Source organism: Atractosteus spatula, chromosome 1, assembly GCF_055471065.1.
Source record: "Atractosteus spatula isolate fAtrSpa1 chromosome 1, fAtrSpa1.hap1, whole genome shotgun sequence".
NCBI lineage: Eukaryota > Metazoa > Chordata > Actinopteri > Semionotiformes > Lepisosteidae > Atractosteus > Atractosteus spatula.
The window spans coordinates 76,552,249-76,573,929 of NC_142706.1; the positions used below are offsets into that span (position 1 = coordinate 76,552,249).

General features: G+C 46.1%; 1 protein-coding gene across 1 annotated transcript in view; it reads left to right on the top strand.

The window, feature by feature from the left end:
- The first annotated feature begins 12,903 nt into the window (after window positions 1-12,903).
- Window positions 12,904-21,681, top strand: part of cyp26b1 (cytochrome P450 family 26 subfamily B member 1) — a 31,644-nt gene continuing 22,866 nt past the window's right edge. Inside the window, exon 1 of the mRNA XM_088919822.1 lies at window positions 12,904-13,168. Coding sequence (XP_088775948.1) covers window positions 12,965-13,168 — 204 coding nt within the window. The 5' untranslated portion in view covers window positions 12,904-12,964. The remainder of the gene's footprint in view (window positions 13,169-21,681) is intronic.

Consider the following 21,681-nt stretch of genomic DNA (forward strand, 5'->3'; position numbering starts at 1 on the left):
TGATAGCGTTGGTCTAGAAGGAGGAGCGCCACCTACTGGTCCACCAACATCATGCAAAGTAACAATGTGGTTTTCCTTAAAGGTGTTCTGCTGGGTTATGATCAGGCCCAGCTTTTCTCATCTTCTGAGATTGGGGTTCAAGAAGGTATTGATCCTCTCATTGTCCACAGAAAGCTGTCTCTAGAACTGCCAGCTGTCCATTACAAACATCATCAGTGGTATGTTCTTCTTCCCCTCAAAAAGCAAGTCCTGTGATACGTACAGTATTTTGTGGAGTTAGTCATAGCCCAACTTTTGTTGTTTTTTTGAGAGAATAAATTATAGTGAACACAAAATAAAAGTATTTTTGATGTGTTTGTTTAAATTAAATTTTAAGGGTTTCTAAGATTGATCGGTTGTCTGCATTCTTTCCAAAATGTGCAGATCTCCAGGGAAGAGATGGTGTAATAATGACATAACTGGGTTATGCTGCCAGTACATTCCTCCAGTGTCTGTGCCCGTTAACTACAGTTTAATTGAATATTCTATTTGGTAAGGGTGTCCCTGCACATCTGCTCAGTGAAGATGACACTCAGTAATTGAAACAATGCAAACCGCTCAGAATGGGCTTTGATATTTGTGTTAGTGCTTCTGGTAAGTGTTAGTAAAAGTAAGGACATATAACAGTGCTGGAGCCAGCCAGGCACTTTCTGACAAACTATGAGTAATTCTGGCTGATTTCCTTTGTAATAGTGTGCAAATTCTTCTAAAATACAGGAGAAATTAAGTTTTATAACCTGCAAAATATTGTTATGCAGATAAGTAGTATTTTATGCAGATTTAGTATAATTCAATATTCACTGGATTCATATTTTGGGAACAGACTGTGTCATAAAGCGTGTCAGAGTCCCCGACAGTCAAATGAATAACATCTTCTCTCGTTCTGTGCAGTGGTTTCTCACTTGGTCAAATCCTTCTTCCTGCTGAATTGCTGAGGACTCTCTTATACTGTATGTCTGTTGTCCCCAGACATTCTGAAACAGCTTGCTTTAGCCCAGGTTGAATTGAACAACTAAGAATTTTTGAGAATTTAATAAATTAGCATTTCTGAAACGACATGTTTACAAATACACAGAATATGCTTGTGTGGACAGTAGAAAACAAACACCATTCAGACTACAACACAGTATATTGCTTTGTCTTTGTTAATCCAACCTCTTACAAACTAGGGGGAGATCATACAATCTCCATGCAGAAGTGGCAGTGCTAACCACTGTGCTGCCCTTTTGCTTCTGTGCGATTTCACATTGTTTCAACAAGAACATGTGAAGGGGTGCAGATGAGAGGGGGCCTTGTGGCCTACTTAGCCCATTTGGTAGTTAGTAGTTAGTAGGATTCTTGGCTAGTAAAATACTGATAGTGTTTCAGTAGCTAATTGTTCCCAGCAGCTCTTCCAGATGTTCTTTGCAAGAAAACAGGGCATCAGCTTCAACAGTTTAGCAGGGCAGCTTGTTCCACACTCCTACAACTCTTTGGGTAAACAAGTGCTTCCTGTTCTTGTTTTTGAACACACCTCCATGTACAACAGTTTACGCTTGTAGCCTTTGGTTGGTTTTAGTCTTCATTCTGAAGAAGCCCACTGGGTTGACTTTATATTAAAATAAAAAATAGCATATCTTGTGAAAGTCTGAGTAATTTACACTTGAAAAGTTTTACAGACTTATTGTTATCCTAGGATTATAATTCTCACAAATCCCTTTAAGTTAAAAATGAATTATAGATGCCCATCATGGTGTCAATTTAGACTAAAATCTAAATTATAGTAAAATACTGTATAACTAAGTTATCTTTATTCCCATAGCTTTTAACCTGCTTAATTTGGACAATTGATGTGTGCTTTATTTTTTCATCTCACATACAGTATATGTTTGTGTCTGTTAATGGCTTTATGTGGTGTTGAATGTATTGTGTATTAAGTTATGTCTATTTCTGCCTGCGAAGCGGATTTCCCATGTGGGACAATAAAGGAAGTAAGCAAGTGAGTGGCGAGGCTTTGATGAAACCTCCACCAGTGCTTCCTATCCGTACTGAGGGGATCTTTTCCTATTGGCCAGAAGGTGCATTGCCCTCCCTGCGGTGTATCGGGCTAGCGGCAGCGGGTGCCAGCATTAGTAGTAAACTTATAAAGGAACACCGCGTTAATTTCATATAATTATTATTGTTGTTGTTGTTGTTGAAGAAGAATAATACATCAGCAGCAGTGAAGCTTGCTCGAACAGAACCATGTTCAGAGTTAAAAAAAACTATCAAACAGCGCAACACGCCTAAAAGACATTGTGTGACTGAAGTTGCCACAAGATGAGCTTCGCCCCTGCGGAGCACAGGGGCGCTGCGCACTGTCTCTGTCTCTGGATGCGGGTGCCTCAGCGCGCCTGTGGCGAATTCGGTTCTTCGCTTGAGCATTGAATCCACTTGCATCCCGGCCGTCGAGCTACCCAGTGAGATGCAATATTCCCCATTTGAATGCTGTCCCATTTCACCCACAACGTCGTCTTTTTATTTCCCTTCTCGCGCATTGTTCTTTAACGTGTTTCATATTATTTTACAGTCTTTATCTCATGAAGGACTCCTCTGCATCACAGAGCTCCGTACTCCCAACAGGTTCCACCATTAAGCTCCATCTGGCATCAGTGGACACGCTCCCCGAAGTCCAGATGGACAGGAGGAAGACTCGCCGGAAAAGGCGCAGAAGAAGAAAACAGTAAACTCTTTAGTTTACTGTTGACAGTAAACTCCAGCGAAGGCGCAAAACTCCCCATCTGCTGCCCGGAGAAGGGTTTTTGCGGTTGGTTCCTAACTGCACAGACACGTGTAGATCGTACACAAAGCAGTTTCACAAAGCAGTTTTAATGTAGGACTTTCTCTTTCTTTCTCTTCAACCTGGACGCGGTTGTTGGGCAGGATTCAGCTGCTATTGCATTTTCACTTTCCGATCGTGGTTGTTGAAGGATTGGATAACCGCTTCAAGCTACTTCACAGATAACGAAGGATAAATGAAAAAAATAGTTCTGATTGATTTTTCATATTACAATAGGTTTAATAATAATAATAATAGCATTAATAATAATGATGATACTATTATTATTAATAATAATAATATTATTATAGCTAGGTTACAAAGTGCCAATAAATGTTTTACTTTATAACCTGTCTGAAAAAGCCAAAGTGTTCTCAGCCCCAGTTTAAAGTTCTTTGATTGTCTATGTTTAGGCAAACTTACTTAAGCTCTTTGTCATACTGTGTAATTCGATAAACTTCTTTTTTTAAAAAAAGAACTCTTGTTTCCGTGTCTTTTCAAAGCGCATCCACAAAACGACATTCGAGCTCCCGAGCAGAAGCGGTTCTGGGTCAGCTACAACCTGAAACAAGGGAAATGCTCCTCCGGCTTTGTGTCTCAAACTGCGCGGCGCTTAGTGTGACCGCGAGGGTCTCAGCCTCATGCTGTCCCCCAGGGGTGCAGGTAGAAATTGGTTGAGGATATGTAGTTTATTTAAAAGAAGGAAACGTCACACGTGTGGGTGTTTTCTAGGGAACTCTTGTATGTATAAAACGCGGTGGATTGTCTCAGGCTGTGACACAAACCTAGTGACGTTTGATCACAATAGCTGACGGAGTGAGCGCCCGGGGTGAGGTAAGTGCACGTTTATTTTCGCCAGCGAGAGCGCCCGGCATTTCGTTCCAACACTAACTCTTTCGTTTGAAGCGTTTTGAGATACCGGTTTACTTACACACGAAATAACTCCGTGTACTCAGCTAAGTCGTGGCTTTGCAAACTCTGTGGAGAAGCGCTTGACGCTTTCTCAGCACTTGATGGATCTGCTGGGTTAACTCAATGCCAGCAGGTGTATGCCGCAAAACGACACTCCGCTCTCACACAGGAAGAAGCTGATAAGAGGGGTAAATCTCAGAACAGAACAGAATCGTAAACATATCCACACTTTAAAACCACGTCTAAAAAGTTCTTAACCACAAGTAGACATAGATACGTTTCATTAAAAAAAAAAATAGAAAAAGTCATTTTTAAGAAAACCTTAACTCGAAAATAAATGGAATTGTAAAGATGCTGTGTTAATTCTCTGATGTCCGAGGCCTGTGTTTAACTCTTAAGCGCTTTAGCTGGTAATGTATATACAGTACAGGGTGCGCGAGCTCTCCAGAGTCCACGTGGTGTCGAGATCGAGCGCGGACGCCTGTGGGTTTTCGGAAGCCTGACACTGACAGCCGTGATCCGTGGCGATCCTCCCAGTCCTAGTTAACAGTACTGCTGCTGATGGCGGTGGACAACGAGAGGAAGTACTAGGGACAGAGCGTGTTCGGAAGCTGGATGCAGGAGCGCTAAAAGTGCAGCTCACTTGGCGGGGGGTGTGTGTGACTGATTGTCGGAGGCTAAACGATTCCTACAGCTCCGGACACGGGACTGACTGCGCTGCACAGCGAGCGGAGGGGGCGATCTTCCCTTCCACGCAGTTTCTTTCCTCTCGCCTCCTTTTGGAGAAAGTGTGTTTCCCGTGGGAGTCAAGTGAAACAAGACCAGCACAGACCTGAAAGCGCACCTGGCATAAGGGGTTCAACATGCTGTACATCCACAGCTGTGGGCACGTTTAAAAACAGAATAACCATGTCACCATGAAAGCCGACATCCGAGAGGCCACAGCGCACACACTTTCTTTCTAGGTGCTGTACCTGTTTCAGTCAGTACCTGATTAAATTAATGACTTCCACGATCTTAACTTAACGAAATAATACACCAACACCAAATTGCGGAAAACGCATCATGAATATAGGCCACCGGGTTTCACCCAGATTCTACTCGACTTAATACCGTTTTTTTGTGCAACGGATACACGCTTGTGCATGTAACGGCTTTATTCGTAAACAATCGATTAGGTCTGACTTGTAATCACTGGTGCTGATTGATGCCTCAGTTGATTGCTTGTTTACACTCTTAACATTTCTGCACAAAGGCCTTCGTTTAAAAAAAAACTATCTCAAAAGCACATTCCCAGCAGCTTCAGGACATAGAACTTCCCGCTGTGTCTTCTCAGCCGCTCACCGAGAATGTGCTCTGAATCTTGTCCAGACCGCTCTGAGCTGGTCCCCACTTCCCGGCAATCACACAGGTGCGGACAGCCACTGGTCCCAGTCCTGCGAGCGCACCTGAATATAGTCATCTCTGAAACTCAGAAACTGGTACAGGGTTGATGCCGACTACGAATCGCATTCAACGGTCCTATAGCCGAAAGCACATTTAAAAACGGGTCTCGGAGCCCTGAAGTCTATTAGACTGTGATTAAAGAGCTCGCCTCGAACAAAAAGCAGAGGACACGGGAGTCACGCTAGACCAGGGCTGGGAACCAGTGCGTTAGATGAATGAATCCACAGCCAGTGCAGAAAAGGCTGTATATGGCGGTTTACTGGTGCGCTCGCACTCGGGTCTAGATTATTGACGCGCTCTGATCTTGACCAGCGGTTCGCCTTTCCTCGGCTGCTACGCTGCACCCAGCGCGCAATTACAATGAAATTAGCAAGGCGGGTTGTATTTTATGTCTTGTCTTAGAACTAAAGTCTTCCAGTCCGAAGGTCACAGTCGGCACGGCTCGACCTCTTAGCAGCTGAAAAAGCGTCGGTACACGAGTCTCTCCTCGTGGATCTGACGCGCGTCTCTCTCGGCGTTGTGGAGCAAGTCCCGAGTGAAGCGTGGTTTGTAAACGCTGTTAGGCATCTTTGCGTTTGTTGCGGCGAGTCAAGTACAACCCCGGCGCAGTAAAACACAAACTTGGTGACAGCAGACCGCAGCCAGAATTTCACCCGGATGTCCGAGTTTGTGGGTTCAGAGGACCGGACAAGCTGCTCGTGTGCTCACAGTTTGGAGTCCTGCGAATACAAGTGCGTGAATTCACATTTCGGGAGACGTGACTAAATATTAGCGCGGTAACTCGGACTAAATTAGTTACTAAAATATTCAGGCTTTCATTTCCGCCTGCGTTCTACTTTTCATTGAAAGGCTCTGTATACAAATCACCGCGAGACGAGGCCCCGACGCATTGATGCCCATATTAATTAAAGCCGCTATTCGCCAGGTCTGGTACATAAAAAGCCCCAGGCAGCGCTGTAAGGAGCTTTGTAGCCTTGTTGATGGTTGACTCGCCCTGTCAGCCCCGGATTAAATGTCAGGGAATGGTTTATGTACACTTTCCCTCCGTGATCCACTTGTCTAGCTTCGTGTAACTTTATGCGGATCGGAAGACGGCTGTTTAAAGACGGTAAATGCTTTGAGTCCCAACATCCGAGGGGACCGAGCGCCTGTGAGGGGCTGCAGACTCTAAACCAGGTTGTCTCAGACAAACGCCTCCAGATTTCATTCGGCACTTCGTGTGTCAATTCAACGGACTAATGTGCAATGGAGAGTCTTGCAGCTGTTTTTAAACCCAAACCCAAACCCAAACCCAGCGTCGCCGAGCCGTACTGATTCTTGCCATCCGCTCGCCACAAGTTTTTTGTGTTGACGAGAAATACTTTCACAGGTCTGTGAATCGAAGAATATATACTGTATGTTAGCATATTAAATTAGGTACAGAAATATCTGATGGAGATTCTAATACCCTTAACAACGAGTCGCTAAACATAAACCAAGCACAGACAATGGAGAATCGTTTCAATGATGGATCTGTAGTCATGCGTTTCTTTTCCCCCCAAAAGATACTGTCGGCTCTGTGTAATAGATTTGTCTTTGGTAGACGTTCTCAGGGATGTGGAACTAAATGACTTCGGCCGATAAAATATTCTAGACCTGAGCGCTCAATGATGTAGCCCGAGCCGGCGGTGGCACAGGCCGGCGAGCAGCGGGCTGGAGCCCTCAGACTGCGGTTCAACAGGTGGAAACAGCCTCGCTCAGTGAGCACGGTTACTGCCGAAAAAAGATCCAGGGATATGGGTCACGCAATGTCACAAACAGAGCAACAGGCAGATATTAATTGCGTCTATAAATATAATCCAGAAGCCTAATTTAGCACAGAAGATTCGAAACGTCATCCAGACATTCTAATTAACAATGAAAACGGCACTGACATCTACAGTATTTGTTCTGGGTGTTGCGCTGCATTAAATTGTTACTGCAGTTAAATCTAAACTATTTATAATATTTTAATTTTTAATAAAATGTTATTTTAATTATAGGAGATAAAGTTGACCAAAAACTGGATACGAACTATCAACGTTAAAGTGTGAGCTGTTAGCATTTGTTACCAAAGTCGAGTGCGCGCTTGTGCACCCGGGCTCGGGAAACGGAGATCAATGTTCATTGTCTTCATTGTCCTTCGGTAATGAAAACAGAGCTGTTCATTAAAAGAGAAGAGTTAAATTGCTAGAAAATGGTAATCGCATGCGGTGAACTTAGAAATATTTTAGAAATAAGTGTTTTGGGGGCGATCTTTTGTACAAAAAAATATTACAGATAGTACGGTAAATAGTTATTTAATAGTCTGATGCTGGTATTCTTTCTTCAAAAAAATTATCCGAGTATCAGTCTTAGCGACCTTGTTTACCTGTAGTATTTAAAGATTTTTTTTCTGGTGATTTGATGCAAGTTTCATGAACATTAGACAAGTAAACATAACTGTTGGGGAACAAAGAGGTTAGTTCCGCGCTGAAAAGTGAAGACAAAAACATATTTTACAGCCTGAAAAGTGTCGCGGCTCCCCCGTCGAATTTAAGTGGTTTACTGAAGTGTTAGTCCAACGCGAAATGAGTCTTTGAATCGAAATTACTGCGCGATCTATGGTAGAGGTGTGCAACCCCTGGTACAATGTGTCTCCCGAGAAATTCCCCAAGTCAGCTATTAATTTCGTGAACGCCAGAGGCGAGGTCAAAACAGCTTCGTCTTGAAAAGAGACTCGGCCGCACGGAGTTCCCGGCGGTCCGCGGCGCCTGGTGGGCCGGGCCTGGAGCGGGCTTGAGCGGGCTTGAGTGCCACGGCAGCGGCCCGGCCCGGCCCGGCCCGCAGTCCAGGTCGCCCAGCGGTGCCCTGTAGTCGTCTGTCTCGCTGTCCCTGCAGGTGCACCAGACAATTTTTAATTCAGTTCAAGATGCTTTATTGGCATGACCGATGGGTACAATCAGTGTTGCCGAAGCAAATAAGAATAAAATTAACATGAAACAAAACAAAAAATAAAATAAAACCTACAGACAATTTACAGACATTTACAACAAATACATAACAACATATTTACATACAGTATACTGTAAACATATGGAGCATTATTTGGAGACAGACTCACTGTTTCTCAGGCTGGGACAGGAGATCACATACTGGGCTGCCAGTTCAACTGAGTTGAACCAGTAGGATTGGGACCCGTTGTGATTCTGGCAGGTGTGGGAACTCTGGGATTAGCTGTGTAAATGTGGGGAAGAATGTTTCTCTAACCCCAGAATATCTGTCGCAGTGCAGTAGGAAGTGCACCTCTCTGTTTCTCCCTGCTGGCAGTGGGGGCACAGCCTGTCCTCTCTGGGCAGCCAGGTCTGCCTGTGTCCAGTGTCTGTGTCCAGGCTGTGTCCCTGAGCCTGTCCTCTCTGGACAGCCAGGTCTGCCTGTGTCCAGTGTCTGTGTCCAGGCTGTGGTCACTTAGCCTGTACTTCGTCAGGGTGTGTTTCTTTTTGCTGTTTGTCTCTGTATTGAGTCAGGAGAATGGTTTGTTTCTTTGGAGCTACTTAACTCCGTCAAACCATCTGTCGTCTGAACCGGTGACGGCACAGAGACCCTCACCTTTCCTGAACACCGAACTCATGTCCAGAGAACCTCTGCTCACAGCCAGGACCCATAATAAGAGACAAACATATTTCCTTACTGTTTAGGGAAATTAGATCAGTCTCTGGGGGCTGTGCAAGAAAGCGTCGGAGTCAATCCAGCAATAGGCACTTAAATCGCGCTTCACACTTTAAGCCTTACTTAATAACAATGCGTGTTAATATCCAGAACATGAAAAATACCGAGTCAATATGAATAAAAAAACTACAGGGTTTTTATAACGTTCAGAAAAGACAACGTTTTTTAATTTTGTTTCCCCTTCTGACAGAAAATGAAAATTCTAAACCAAATTCTTTTAACGCAGAGAATCGGCACAAAATGGTCTTTCAGCAAACAAGCCTGTGATAAACGGGCCGTGGATCGGCCGTGTGCCAGCGCTTCTGAGACCCGAGGCTGGAGAGGTCGCAGACGTGAGATCATACCAATACACGGGCTCTTGCGCCGGGCGAGTCCTCAGACAGTCCAGCGACAAAAAAAATCACGAAGGACGAACGAAAAACGATGACGAGAGAAAATGTTCAGGATACGTCAGACATTGCTTTTGGAATAAAGTCATGTGCGAATAGCGAAGTAAATGACATTTTGGCATAAGCAGTCCCCTCATTTTTTTATCACGATCTCTGCCTTGATATTATGCTGACGCGCTTCATGCGTTTTAATTGCTCTGCTCTTGACTGGCCTTAAGGTAGGTTGTGGGGTCGGATTTCTGGGCTTTAGCCGCAACGTTAAGTAACTCTATTCCCACGGTTTGTGCTAACGGACTGGGCAGCCCACGGAAAAGGGAAAAAATAAGACATTTCATCATTCTTGTCAGAGGGAGGGGTTAATGAGAGCCCTGCTCCCGGGGCTTGAAGGTAGCTCTTTACTGAGTTTCAGATCGATCCAGTTCTCAGGCGTGCGCGCAACAACCCAATAGTTCTCTCTGGGCCGCAGCTGCGCCAGTAATTACCCTTCCGTTAATTAAGAGAGGCGTTAAATTGCTCTGTGATAGTAATCGCATTCGGGGAGCTAAGAGGTATTTTCAAAGCTTAATTAGATCTAAAATGATCATATAAATACAAGAATTATATAAAAAAGTGTGTTACTGCTGCTTCTAGATTTAATTTACAGTACCTGAGCTTTTCACTGGCAAAGACGAATACGTGTTCAAAAGTAAGCTTAACTTTAATGACCAGCGGAACCCTTCGAAAACTACAGAACAGAGACGTTTTCCCTGTTCTTTTCTCTATGGCCACATTCTTTTTTAACATATATAGCTATATTTATTATAATTCCATAATTTATTAGCAGATGTATTTAAATAATAGAGACCGCAAAGCGAATGAATAAAAACAACACCATCGTGATATAACGGCTATAGTATATTTCTGTTAAAACGACAGAACCACCGTCTTCAGACAGAACTGAGGAGATCGGGCTGGGGGTCCAGCTGTGCAGCTCGGCGGTTCCGTCACACAGCGCAGAGCTGCGGAGGGGAGAGATCGTGCGGCTTTCTGAGGCTGCAAACTTTTCGGAGCCGCTAGGCAGCAGTGTAGGGCAACGAGAAGCCCTTGTTAACCAGCAGCTGCTGGAGACTGCAACGATTTCTTAGAAGAACAGAGTAGTAAAAAGCGACGAAATGAGTTGAATCACCTAGAGCAGGCAGTGCAAACACAGGTCACATTTACTTTGACCTTAGCTAATCCGAAAAAAAAAATCCTAATATCAGAAGGAAAAGACAGGACACTGGAGCTGCAACCAAAAAGCCCTTATTTTAACAAATATGTAAGGATTTTACCCTCTCGTCTCACGGTCCTCTAGCAGAGAAGCGCTGTTCAGTTTCTCACACTAACAGGGGTTTAAGAGTCGTCTCGGTCAGCATGACTTCAGGGTCCCCCGAAGTTCAAAAGCTCCGGGGGGGCGATTGACTTGATATTGAGGCTTTCTGTAGTGACAACAACCCGCGGAAAAGTCTGCACCTCTGCTGTCTTGATTGAAAGATTTTGCTACCAAAGTGCTGCTGGAGACGCAGCCTGTAATAAAGATTACAACGGCAGTTAAAAGTTTGGAATAAGTCACCGTCTGCATTATTTTATTTTGAAGGGTATATAAAATAAAGGGGACCGCTGAGAAGAGACCTCGGTTCCAGCTGTCCTTAAAGGTCTGCTTCTACATGCTGTACTCCCGCAGAGGCAGCGCTCCGCTGTAACCCGACCGGTTACGCGGTACCGGACCGAGAGACGCGCTGGGCTGTACCTGCTGTCAGGTGCGCCAGGGACCCGCCGACGCAGCACCGAGGATGGTGTTAAAACGAGCGCTAATTTACCGTTATTCTGGACGCGAGTATGGAGTATATAACTGTTATTCTGATAAATGGTTTGAAAACCTTTAGCAGGTTACGAGCCTCTTATATGTTCAATTGCGCGTAATTATCGCCATGGAGTTTTTCAGTTTGCGCTAACGTCATATATATATATACCGTATACGTGCATTTAAAAGCTGCGAATACCCCTCTGATAAACTGTGCTTATGTGCGCCTGTAATGCTTGCAGTAATTAGATTGTACCCTATGTATTCAGGGTGAAGATCTGTATTAGTGATATATCCTGCTTAGAACGTAATGACCCGTCATACCCACTTTGTCTATTTAATTGATATAAAATTAATGGTAATGAAAATGTCACTAACCCCGGGTACTGTCACACCCAGATAGCGATGGTATTCCTAATAATCAAAATACACAACCGCGAATAAAGTGACACCTTTGCGCTGGAAAAGTTCTATACGAAGCTAGTTTTTATTTTTATTACAATATATGCATTTTACTGCCTGAAAAAATCCCTTTGCACGTTAAGGGACGGTACTCTTACGGCATAAATGCATAAACACCAAGTAATCCGCTAACATTTGGAACTATTAATCACGTTCCCTTCTGTCTTCATGCAGAATCCGAACTGCTCTAAGGCGGATTAAATGCGTGCTGTACCTCCTAGTGAACTAGGGTACAGGAGTTGGCGCTTTCGAGCAGCGACATTTGTGCTCGTCATCTAAGCGCAGACGCGTTTCCCGTTTCCAGGTGAGACCGAGAGTTCCCAGAAACGTCCGATGAGCGAAATCCAAATTTCAAGACGGGGAAGAGAAAACTCTTAACCATTAACCCCGATCGCCCCCCCCCCACCCCCCCGCGCTCTCCCCGGGCCGCTGTCCAGCTCCCGCACGCTCCTGCGCTCGGGCCGCTCACTCTCCACCCCGCCTTGGAGCGGGGGGGCGCCCTGGCTCCGCGCCGCCGCACTGCCTCCTCTATATAAACACACATTGGAGGCTCGCTCTGCGACTCGATCTCACATTGAGAGACTGTGTGTGAAAAGAGAGAGAGAGAGGAGAGAGAGTGAAAGGAGGTAGAGAGAGAGACTTAACTTTCCACCACCATCTGAAGATTTTAAACATAGTAGCCTACAGCATCTGAGAGCGAGCTACAAAGGATTATATATCTCAGCCTGACATTTATTGCTACTGTACTTGACTCAGATCAGTTTGTTTTGTATAGGTGATCGAGATCCTACTTAATCAATTTGAAAAATTCGGGGGACAAAGTAGAAAGTTTTTTTTGGGAGGAGATGGAACTTTTTTCCTTTTCATTTTAAGTTCATCTTAAATTTAATTATTTCTTATTTTGAGTTACGTTTTTTGCAAACTGCCCCCGCCCCGATTATATAGGAGGATAAACTTTGCAGGAATATGGCTAAACTGAATTTCTAAAATGCGTGTGACGAAAAACACATCATCAATTTGATCAATTTGACTGCAGAAAACAGAAAATTACCTGTCTTGAACTAAAGCTGAAATGTTTTCTCCAATAACTCCTTATTCCACAATCTCTGTCAGTTTTATCAGGTGCTCCGCTAATTAGGATTTAAACTAGACGCAGTGAAGAGCAGCTTTAGTCAATAACACAGGAGAAAAGTTACAGAGAAAGAAAAAACACAAAATAAAAACAAAGCTAACAATGCTGGCTACCAGGTGATCTGAAGAAATACATGATTGCTAGGTTCCATTTGCTCATTTCAAGTTTTTAAGAATTTTTTTTTTGCGATTTTTTGTTTTATTACTCAAGAGACAGTGCAGGACTCCACCGCCGTCACGATGCTTTTTGACAGTTTTGACCTGGTGTCTGCTCTGGCGACTCTGGCGGCGTGCTTGGTGTCAGTGGCTTTGCTGCTGGCAGTCTCCCAGCAGCTGTGGCAGCTGCGCTGGACCGCCACGCGGGACAAGAGCTGCAAGCTGCCCATGCCGAAGGGCTCCATGGGATTCCCCATCATCGGAGAGACCTGCCACTGGCTGTTCCAGGTAAGCGCGCCCGGCCGCGGTCTGCCTGCTGCTGCTGCTCCTGAGGCGGGCCGGTACCGGGTCTGGCACACGCCTGCTCACGGCTGTCCCGTGGTATTCCTGAGCACGCCACGTCTGTGTCGCGAAGCCAGGTATCAGTTTCTTTTACAAATCACACATTTGTTTTAACAAACGTTATTTCTGTGGTGTCCGTTTAAATCGTTTTGTAAGGAAAAAAAAAGGTTTTGAAGGATAACTTTTTATTTTTACTCGTGCGTGTTAATCAATCTAATTTCCTGAAAACGGTGCCTTAATTGAGCAAAATTAGTGATGGCAGTTTTAGAACTGTTTTCACGCCGAGATATTAATCAGCGTTGGTCTTCGTGTGTAGCCAGACTTTCGCACATTTACAGCAAAATATTTTTCTCTCTCTTTCATTTTGATGCCTCTTAACATATGGAAAATGAAAACAGTCGTTAAAATGCTTGAAAGTCGTGGTTTATGTTTATATGGCAGTAACAAGGCACAGAGTGCAGTGCGTGGTTTGGACTAGGGGGCTCAGAACCGCGTCTCTCTCGGACACTGCGCGCCGCGCTCTGAGGAGGCGTCAGGAACTTTCCCTTGTCTGGGGCTTTGTGCGTTTCCGACCCCCGGGCTGTTTGCCTCTATACGATCTGCATCCATTCTTTACATTCAGCAGTAGTGCAGGGCAAAGCCCCGTCATCTGCCTGAGCGTCCTATGCGCAGAGTTCTTGATTAATTCCCGGGTAAGGCAGCTCTGACGCGTTTTCCTCAGATGTGTTTATTAGATATTCCCATCGGCGACAGGACGTTACTTGGCAAACCCGTAGCCGCGTGTTCAGATCGCTCGCCAGCGTTGAGCAATCGTTATTAGGTCGATTTCCTACAGCCAGGGAAGGGAAACTTTCCCTAATATTCCAGGGTTTCGTGGCACTGTTCCAAGTGGATATTTACCTCTGCCGGAGCGCGTGTGCATTCCCGTGGGGTTGCGAGTTTGACAAGTCGCGCGCGACAGCTCTAGCGCTGCCTTTCCAGCGGGAGGGAGCTGGTACACGAGAGAGAGAGAGAAACTTATCCAGGTTAATTACTGTTGCTCTACCTCGGTACCCTCTCTCAGGCGTGTTAGGAAACGCGGGCATGTTCGTGTCTGTCCCGCGGTCTTACATGTTTGTGGGGAGGAATTCCGATTAACGTCTTGACCATTGAAGTGGTATGTTACTGAACGGACAGGTGTAGCGAGTGAACGGAGCACAACAGGAAGCCTTTTGTTTTGTTCTGTTTGAGATAAATGATATTTCCCGTCTTCCAAAATCATTCCACATTGAACACTTCTCTTCAAAACTCGTCACGCCCACTCTTGCTCACCGTGTCAGAATCACCATGTGAGAAGTAACACCGAAGCTCGTATAAAAAAAAAGCCCACATCACGCCTATCACGCTTTTGCGTAATAGTAAAAGAAGAAAAAAAATGCAATAAAAAACGGTATTGCCGTAGCAAATGAAGAATTAGGTGTTTTAGCTGTTCCAGGTAGTCTAACTCACTAACAATCCGGCGTTGTAGAAGGAGCCCTCGGAGACCGGGACTGGCTTTGACGCCTGCTCGGATTCTGCTCGGCCGCCCTGTCGTGTCGGTCCTGATGCCACAGCCCGCGGCGCCGCTTGTGACCACGCGCCGGAGCGTGCCCTCCCGCGCGTGCCGGGACGCGGAGCTCCGCGCGCTCCTCGGGGGTCCCGGCTGTCAGGCTGGCGAGGAAGCTGCAGGGGCGCGACCCTCCATCGCGGACCGCCGCCCCTCACACCGCGCTGCAGCGCTGGCCCGGAATGTCCTCTAGTACCCCTTTCTCGGCCGCGGTTCAGAAGGAAGTTTCTTGTTTTTTCTTCTCCTGGAAGACATTCAAAAATCTGATTCTCTCTCCCCCCTCCCCACCGTTTTCGTGCTTCGAGAGGAAGTTGTATCCGTCTCTCCGGGCACCCCCGTGGCTCTTCCCTTCTGGTGTTCACTATGGGTCGTACAAGCTGTGAAGACATCGTTGTGGACTCGTGTCTTCGAGGACAGCAAAGACTGTGCAGGAGACAGAATTCGCTCAGCCTTTCATATCGTCGGTTCAAAGTTTAGAACGAGGCTCGGTGGTGCGCTGCCTCTCTGTATACCCCGAAAGACCGCGCGCAGTGTATCTAAAACGTAGGTGTGTCTAGTGCTCCTCATGAGTCCAGGCCTGATCCCTGCTTGTATGTGGACAGGGCCGGGACCTGTGTGGGCAGGAGAGGGAGCTGTGCACAGCTGGCTCCAGCGTGCCTCTGGAGAGGCTGGTTCTGCACGGCCCCTCGCTCTCCAGATTCATCAGGTGGCTGAAGCGGATCAGCAGCGCCTCCTCCATGTGTGAAAATTATATTCTGAAGAGGGAGTACAGACGACACAACAAATTTATCAGGGGTCAGGGGTCAGGGGTCAGGGGCCAGGGGCAGGGTGGCGCGGTGGTCAGCATTGGTGCCTTGGGTTCGATTCCCACAGTGCTGTCTGTGTGGAGCTTGCATGCTTTCCCCATGTTCGTGTGGGTTTCTCGTGTCTGTGAACCCGGTGGTGGACGGACATCCCGTCCAGGGTGTACCCCGCCTTGCACCCCTTGTTTTGCCGGGATAGGCTCTGGCTCTGGAGGAAGGGGGTCAGGAAGTGGATGGAGGACGGTGGCCTGGGGACCCTCTGGCCTGGTGAAGACGGGAAACCCTCCTGCCGGGGGACTCGTGTGGCTGGAGTCCTGAGACATGGCTGGAGCCGCAGCTCCCGGCAGGGCGAGGCCGACTGCAGACCGCCAGTCTGGTACCGTCAAGGCTGTCCGAGATCCCTTTCCGGCTCTTCCCAGTTGGACAGGACCAAACGGGCGCTCACAAATCCCTCTCAACCAAATCCTTCCCTGCCGCAGCGCAGAGAGGTTTCTTGTTGGAATATTGTGCGACCACTTGGTTTCATAAAAAAGCGCTCCGTACTTGTCCACACGACACGACGAGGCGCCCTGCCTCTCTGGCTGCACCAGTGGCACATGCGTTCGGTGTCGGACTGCGTTCGCCTTAAGCGCCCAGGCAGGCGACGGAATGCGTCTCTGGAGCGCTTGTGGCAAGAGCCATTTTTTTGTTTGACTGATTGAACTATTTCTTTGGAATCTGAGTCACTCGTCTTGCCCTGCGCAATTGCTGGCTGCGGAAAGCCAGCAGCACAAAAACGCTCCTCAGATTTCCATTCGCATTGTGCTGCACAGGAGTCTTCTCTTTCCACTGGCACAGAGCTGCTTCTGTGGCTTCCTTCTAAGTGCCTATTGTGGCCTGTTTTCTCCTTTTCCTCCTTCTGATTTTGAGCTGGCAGCTCTTTTCTCTCTGTTTAAGTGTAACCCATTCAGAGTGGGTTGCCATCCACCCTGACCTGCCTCTGCACTCCTGTGCTGGCTCAGGAGAATCAGAGACGCAAGCCCCTTCCAGACATGTGTTGTTAATCTGGTGGCTTCTTTTTTCCCCCTCACTGAAAACCTGGAATGAGAAAAGATGAAGGCTTTAGAGTCAGGGAGACGTGTCCGGCTGAGATAGGCCAGTGAGCGACAGGGGTCGCTGTTGCTTGGCAAGCAGAGGGTCCCAGAGTCATTACTACTGAGCTCGTTCCTGGGGGCTTGCTACTAGTTTCGCATTTCCATTTAAACCACTGCAATCTGAAATTGGCACCTCATGGCCTCATACCAGCCAGTGCCAGGCAGTGTAATTCACTCAGTGCTGCTGCAGTTAAAGGAATCTCTATTTTTTTCCTCATCTTTATTGAAATACAATTTTCAGTAATGCTCACCCAGATTCGAAATTCCTTTTGAGTGTGGGTGAGTAATTAATAAATACATAATTCGCTCAAAAAGCACTGGTTTGGTGATGTGATTTCATGTGTCTGTTGATTAAGCCTTTATTCTGGGATGCCTAACTAACACGTATGCTTTAAGAAGTTCAGTGCATTACTGTTGCTGTTGGGTCTCTGTTCTTTACACTGACCGGAAAAAAACTTTCAGGTCTGTTCTCCAGAGTTCAGCAGGATATCTGAGTATGTCAAAGCCTGGTACAGTAGATGCTGCACTTCACAAAAAAGCTGATGTCTGGAGAAATAACATAAAACGTATGAACTGGCTGTTAGTTATTTTACAGATCCCATGCTGATTAAACTACACACTCACAGGGTTCTTAATCAGCTTTGCAGGGACCAGCAAACACAGAGATAAGACCTGCCTCATATCTACATTGTGGCCGTTTAGCAGTCATGGTCCGTTAGGGTTCTGTCTGACCTTTGCTCTTTGCAGTTGCCAACAAAGGCTCCTTCACAGGCGCTGAGTGTGATTTTCTAGGAGGCTGACTTCAGTGCTCATATTCTCACAAAAAGCTCTTTATTCTTACCATGGCACCTCACACTGCTAGCACACTACAGCCAAGCAGGGGGACTGGTACTCTTCCACAGAGAGGAAGAGGAGGGCAAAAGCACAGAGAAAACAAAGCAAATGAAGACAAACACATGGTAACATGTCATAAAACCTACAGTAATGCTTACTGTGCCCAGTTGCAAAAACTGTCATAAAGCACAAGGACTACATGAAGGCGACATTAGAAGACTACCTGTCCATCTTTCCCTCTGTATTGCATGGTATAGCGAGCCACGAAGAGAGGCTAGACTGGCAGCAAAGCACTGAGAGGAATCCAGGCAGAGCAGCTCAGGAGCAAACGCTGTTCCAGTATACTTGGTTATTGGGCCAGTGGTGCACTCGCAGGGTGAAGACGACTTGCAGAGGTGTGGCTAGAAAACGCCATGCCAGCTGTTGCAGGGTCTCCTACACGGTACTGTACCTGCTGCTGATCCTGCTGCGCTTTGTGCCACTGCTGGCACCTGGTGTCGGGGCACGGCTAGCCCTGCTTCTCGGTTCAGGCAGCGGGCACCATTGATTGAGGCTGGAGACAGAATGGGGGGTGGCAGCCTGCCCAAGGCCTTGACAAGCCCAGCCCCGGGGACAAAAAGAGCTCCCCAGGGGTCCCATCCTCACGGCCCGGTCTCACCGCCCCCCCGCCGCGGGAGGAGACGGGTGCTTCGAATCTGCATGCAGTGCGCCCGCTCTCTGCTCACTCCCCGGAGGCCCCGAGCGAGACTCGGCTTTCTTCACAACACTGCCCAGATTAAGAACTGACTGGCACCGCGGCCCAATGCCCTCGCATTCACCTCTGGAGACCAAAGTGTCCTGAAACGACTCTTGTGTTGGAGCACAAAGAGGAAAAGGTCTAGCAGGGCCCAGCTTGGCAGCGCTCAGGGTCTTTTCACAAAAGAGGTCCTGGGGTGAGCACTCACACACACTGAACAACCATAATCTCGCTTCTCATAGACCTTCCAGGTTGAAGGTCAGGCCATTTTCCTTTGCTCCTCGTCCACTCTTGGCCCTTTTGTTTGTGGGTTTTGTGTTTTGGGGGTAACTGGTTGGCTTCCACCTCTTTTTCCCAGCCCTCACAGCCTGCAGTGAACGCGTTGCCCCACAAACCTCCAGCCCCGCGCTGATGCATCGTGCGGGCTCTGAGACTGGCGCTTCTTTTCCTTTTCATACACAAACGGAAGACCTGTCACTTTCTTCCTGGATTACAGATCCAGCTGCCCCTCTCCCTGGCAGTGGAGCAGTGACTGTGCAGTGCCACCAAAGGGAGAAGAATAGCAGTGCCATTCTCCCCGACAGCCACACAGCCCACTTCAGTTCATTCATTCCCTCCTGAAGTCATGCCAGTGTACCCTTGCTAAAAGACTCCAGTGGTTATGTTTATGTAAATAGAGTAAAAAAAAGCAGCAAAATCTGTCTTTAACTGTTTGTATATGGTTTTTGAATATGATACTCCTGCAAACATCGGCGTGCTATGTAATCCTTTCTACTTCATTCCCTCTGACTCTCCCAGACTCGGTAATTCTGAAATGTATGGACTTTGGCCCCAGCTGTTTCAGTGTTAGTGGTGAAAGTGAGCACACCAAGGTCAGCTGTGGACATAGACTGAGAGCTTCCTTGTGAAAGTGACTGCTTTTCCTCAGTAACCTTTAATATCCACGGAGCAGCAAAACGAGCTGAAGAGACAATAACAGCAGAGCCCCAGACATGTGCTCCATGTGATACAACCATGTCACATACATAAACATTTTATAAAAGAAAGTAATTGATTTCTGCTTCAGCAAACAATAAATTAGACTGAGGTGGCTATAGCATCTACACCTCACTTGTGGAGGATTACAGTTAGACATAAATCAGAACACTGAAAGACAGGATTAATTAAAGTTGAATTTCAGTGGACAGAGAGGACGAATGCTCCATCCATGCATTTATCCCATTTCTAACCACTTCTTCCTCTCCAGGGCTGCAGGGCAGACAGAGCCTATCCCAGCAAGCGACATTTTTTATTTAAAGCAGTAATTGCATTGAACAATTCACGTCATCAATACGGTATAAATAAAAAAAAACTTGCATATTAATCTGCAATTTTCAATCCTCCACTGTACCCAACAAATTCCCATGTCCCGCACCAGAGGAACAAGAAATACGTCATTCTGATGAAACTTCTTTTAATTTGTGCTGATACCAGTACTTCAAAAATCGCCATGGTACAGATGGATTGACAGGAATAGCTTTTGGATTTAGTAATGTTCCAAAATAGCTCAGTGTTTCATTTCTTTATGTTGTGAACTCCTTGCTCAATGTGCGGTTTTAAAATGTGCGTCTGTGAAATGACAGACTCTACCTGGAGAACTGATTGCATGAGAATCCTTTACTGTTAAAGGGCTAATGAACTCCAGTGTTAGGGTAACTCCTGCACTGATCTAAATAAATATAATTAAAGGGCTGTTTTGTGGTGCTAATAAAAGAGTCATTTGTACAACATTTCCACTGCTGCACAAAGACTACCTTTATGTGATGGGAGTTTCAACCGGTGTCCAATTTATACAAAAATTTGTATTTTTAGTCTTGTGCTCTGTTTGGAAGGAGTCAGTGGAAAAAGCAGTCCCCTTTATTGCACCCCTTGTAAAATATCTGATAAATTTCTTTTAAAAAGAAAAGAACTATTGAGAACCGTATCTTAACTCTGTCATTTCCAGCCAGCCTTCACAAGAGCATAAGCAGTGCAGTGTGTGTGAGGCCTGGGATTGCTTTTTCAGCACAATTTTCACAGATTAGATACAATTCAGAACCAGCCCAGGTACAGTAGCTGTCAGTATGTCTTTCAGTGGGTTACGGACAGCATGAGATAAGATTGCATGCTGCAAAACAAGTTTATTTTCCTGTTCAATTTTTAACTGGCAAATAGTAACTCCTTCTTCCATTTCATTTGTGTTTTGAGGTACACAAAACAGTTAATGCTGCCCTACTCCACCTAGTTTGGCTTCACTTTCAACTGACCAATCAGAATGCACTTCATCACTCATACTCCAGAAGCCCTGCCAGCAGAGACTGAGGTCAAAGAGCAATTTGGAGCTAATTTCTGTTCTCCGTCTCACTCAGGTATTCTTGTTGCCAGGAAAAGCACATTTAATGTGTGAGTTATTCATTAGAAGTCTGCAAAACAAGCAAACAAAAAGCAGATTTCTTGATCTGAGTTATATTTTCTGATAGGCATGGAATTTTCTGCACACAGCATAACCAGAAACAAAAAAAAAATAATTAACCAAAGCTAGGAGACTCCTCTAGTTTAAAACGTTTTCCACTCATCAGGGCTAATAATGCAGGCATGCCATATCAAAGCTTGCAAGTTGTTTGTTTCAGAAAATGAAAGTGTCTGTGAACTTTTCAAAAGCTAAAAAGACGGATTTCGATTTTAAATAAAGATAGTATGATACACATGCACACTCAGCTGTATAACATTCCTGTTACTGGCTGGAATGGTTGTGAGTTCACTTGCACATCTGATTTCTTGTGAGCCCCTGGAACCAGAGGGCATTCCTCACCTGCTAACTGAATGTCACCACAAACTTTCCGCTGGAGAGAAGGTGTCATATGAAAGGCAAAGCCGGAAAGGCTGAGTTTGCTGTACAACAGGCAGACGCTCGTGCTTATTCTGGCCTACAGGGTCCAGTGGGTAATACAGCTCTATGAATTATCCCTGTGCCAAAATACAGTAGATTCTGCCTGGAGTGAAAAATATAAATATAAACCAAAGGCACAGCCAGAGCCCAGAGGGTTCACTGGAGGAGAGAAATGTCCCTGACCTCCCCTCCAGCAACCTGAGCCTGTAACAGGCCTGGGAGGCCACAGGGGGCGCTATGTCACTGAGAGCCCTGCTGACTGTGCTCTCCCCCTTGGGAAATCCTGGTGGCACACAGTCAGCGTCTTGACCCAGGCTCGAACCTGGCTACTGAACATATGAACTACTTGGTTACTTGGGCCTTATAAAATTCTTACTGGAACTTTTTTGTTGTTAATAAACCTTTAATAAACCTTTAAGGATAGGCATCTCAATATTTCTACTGCAGAGAATGATTTGTC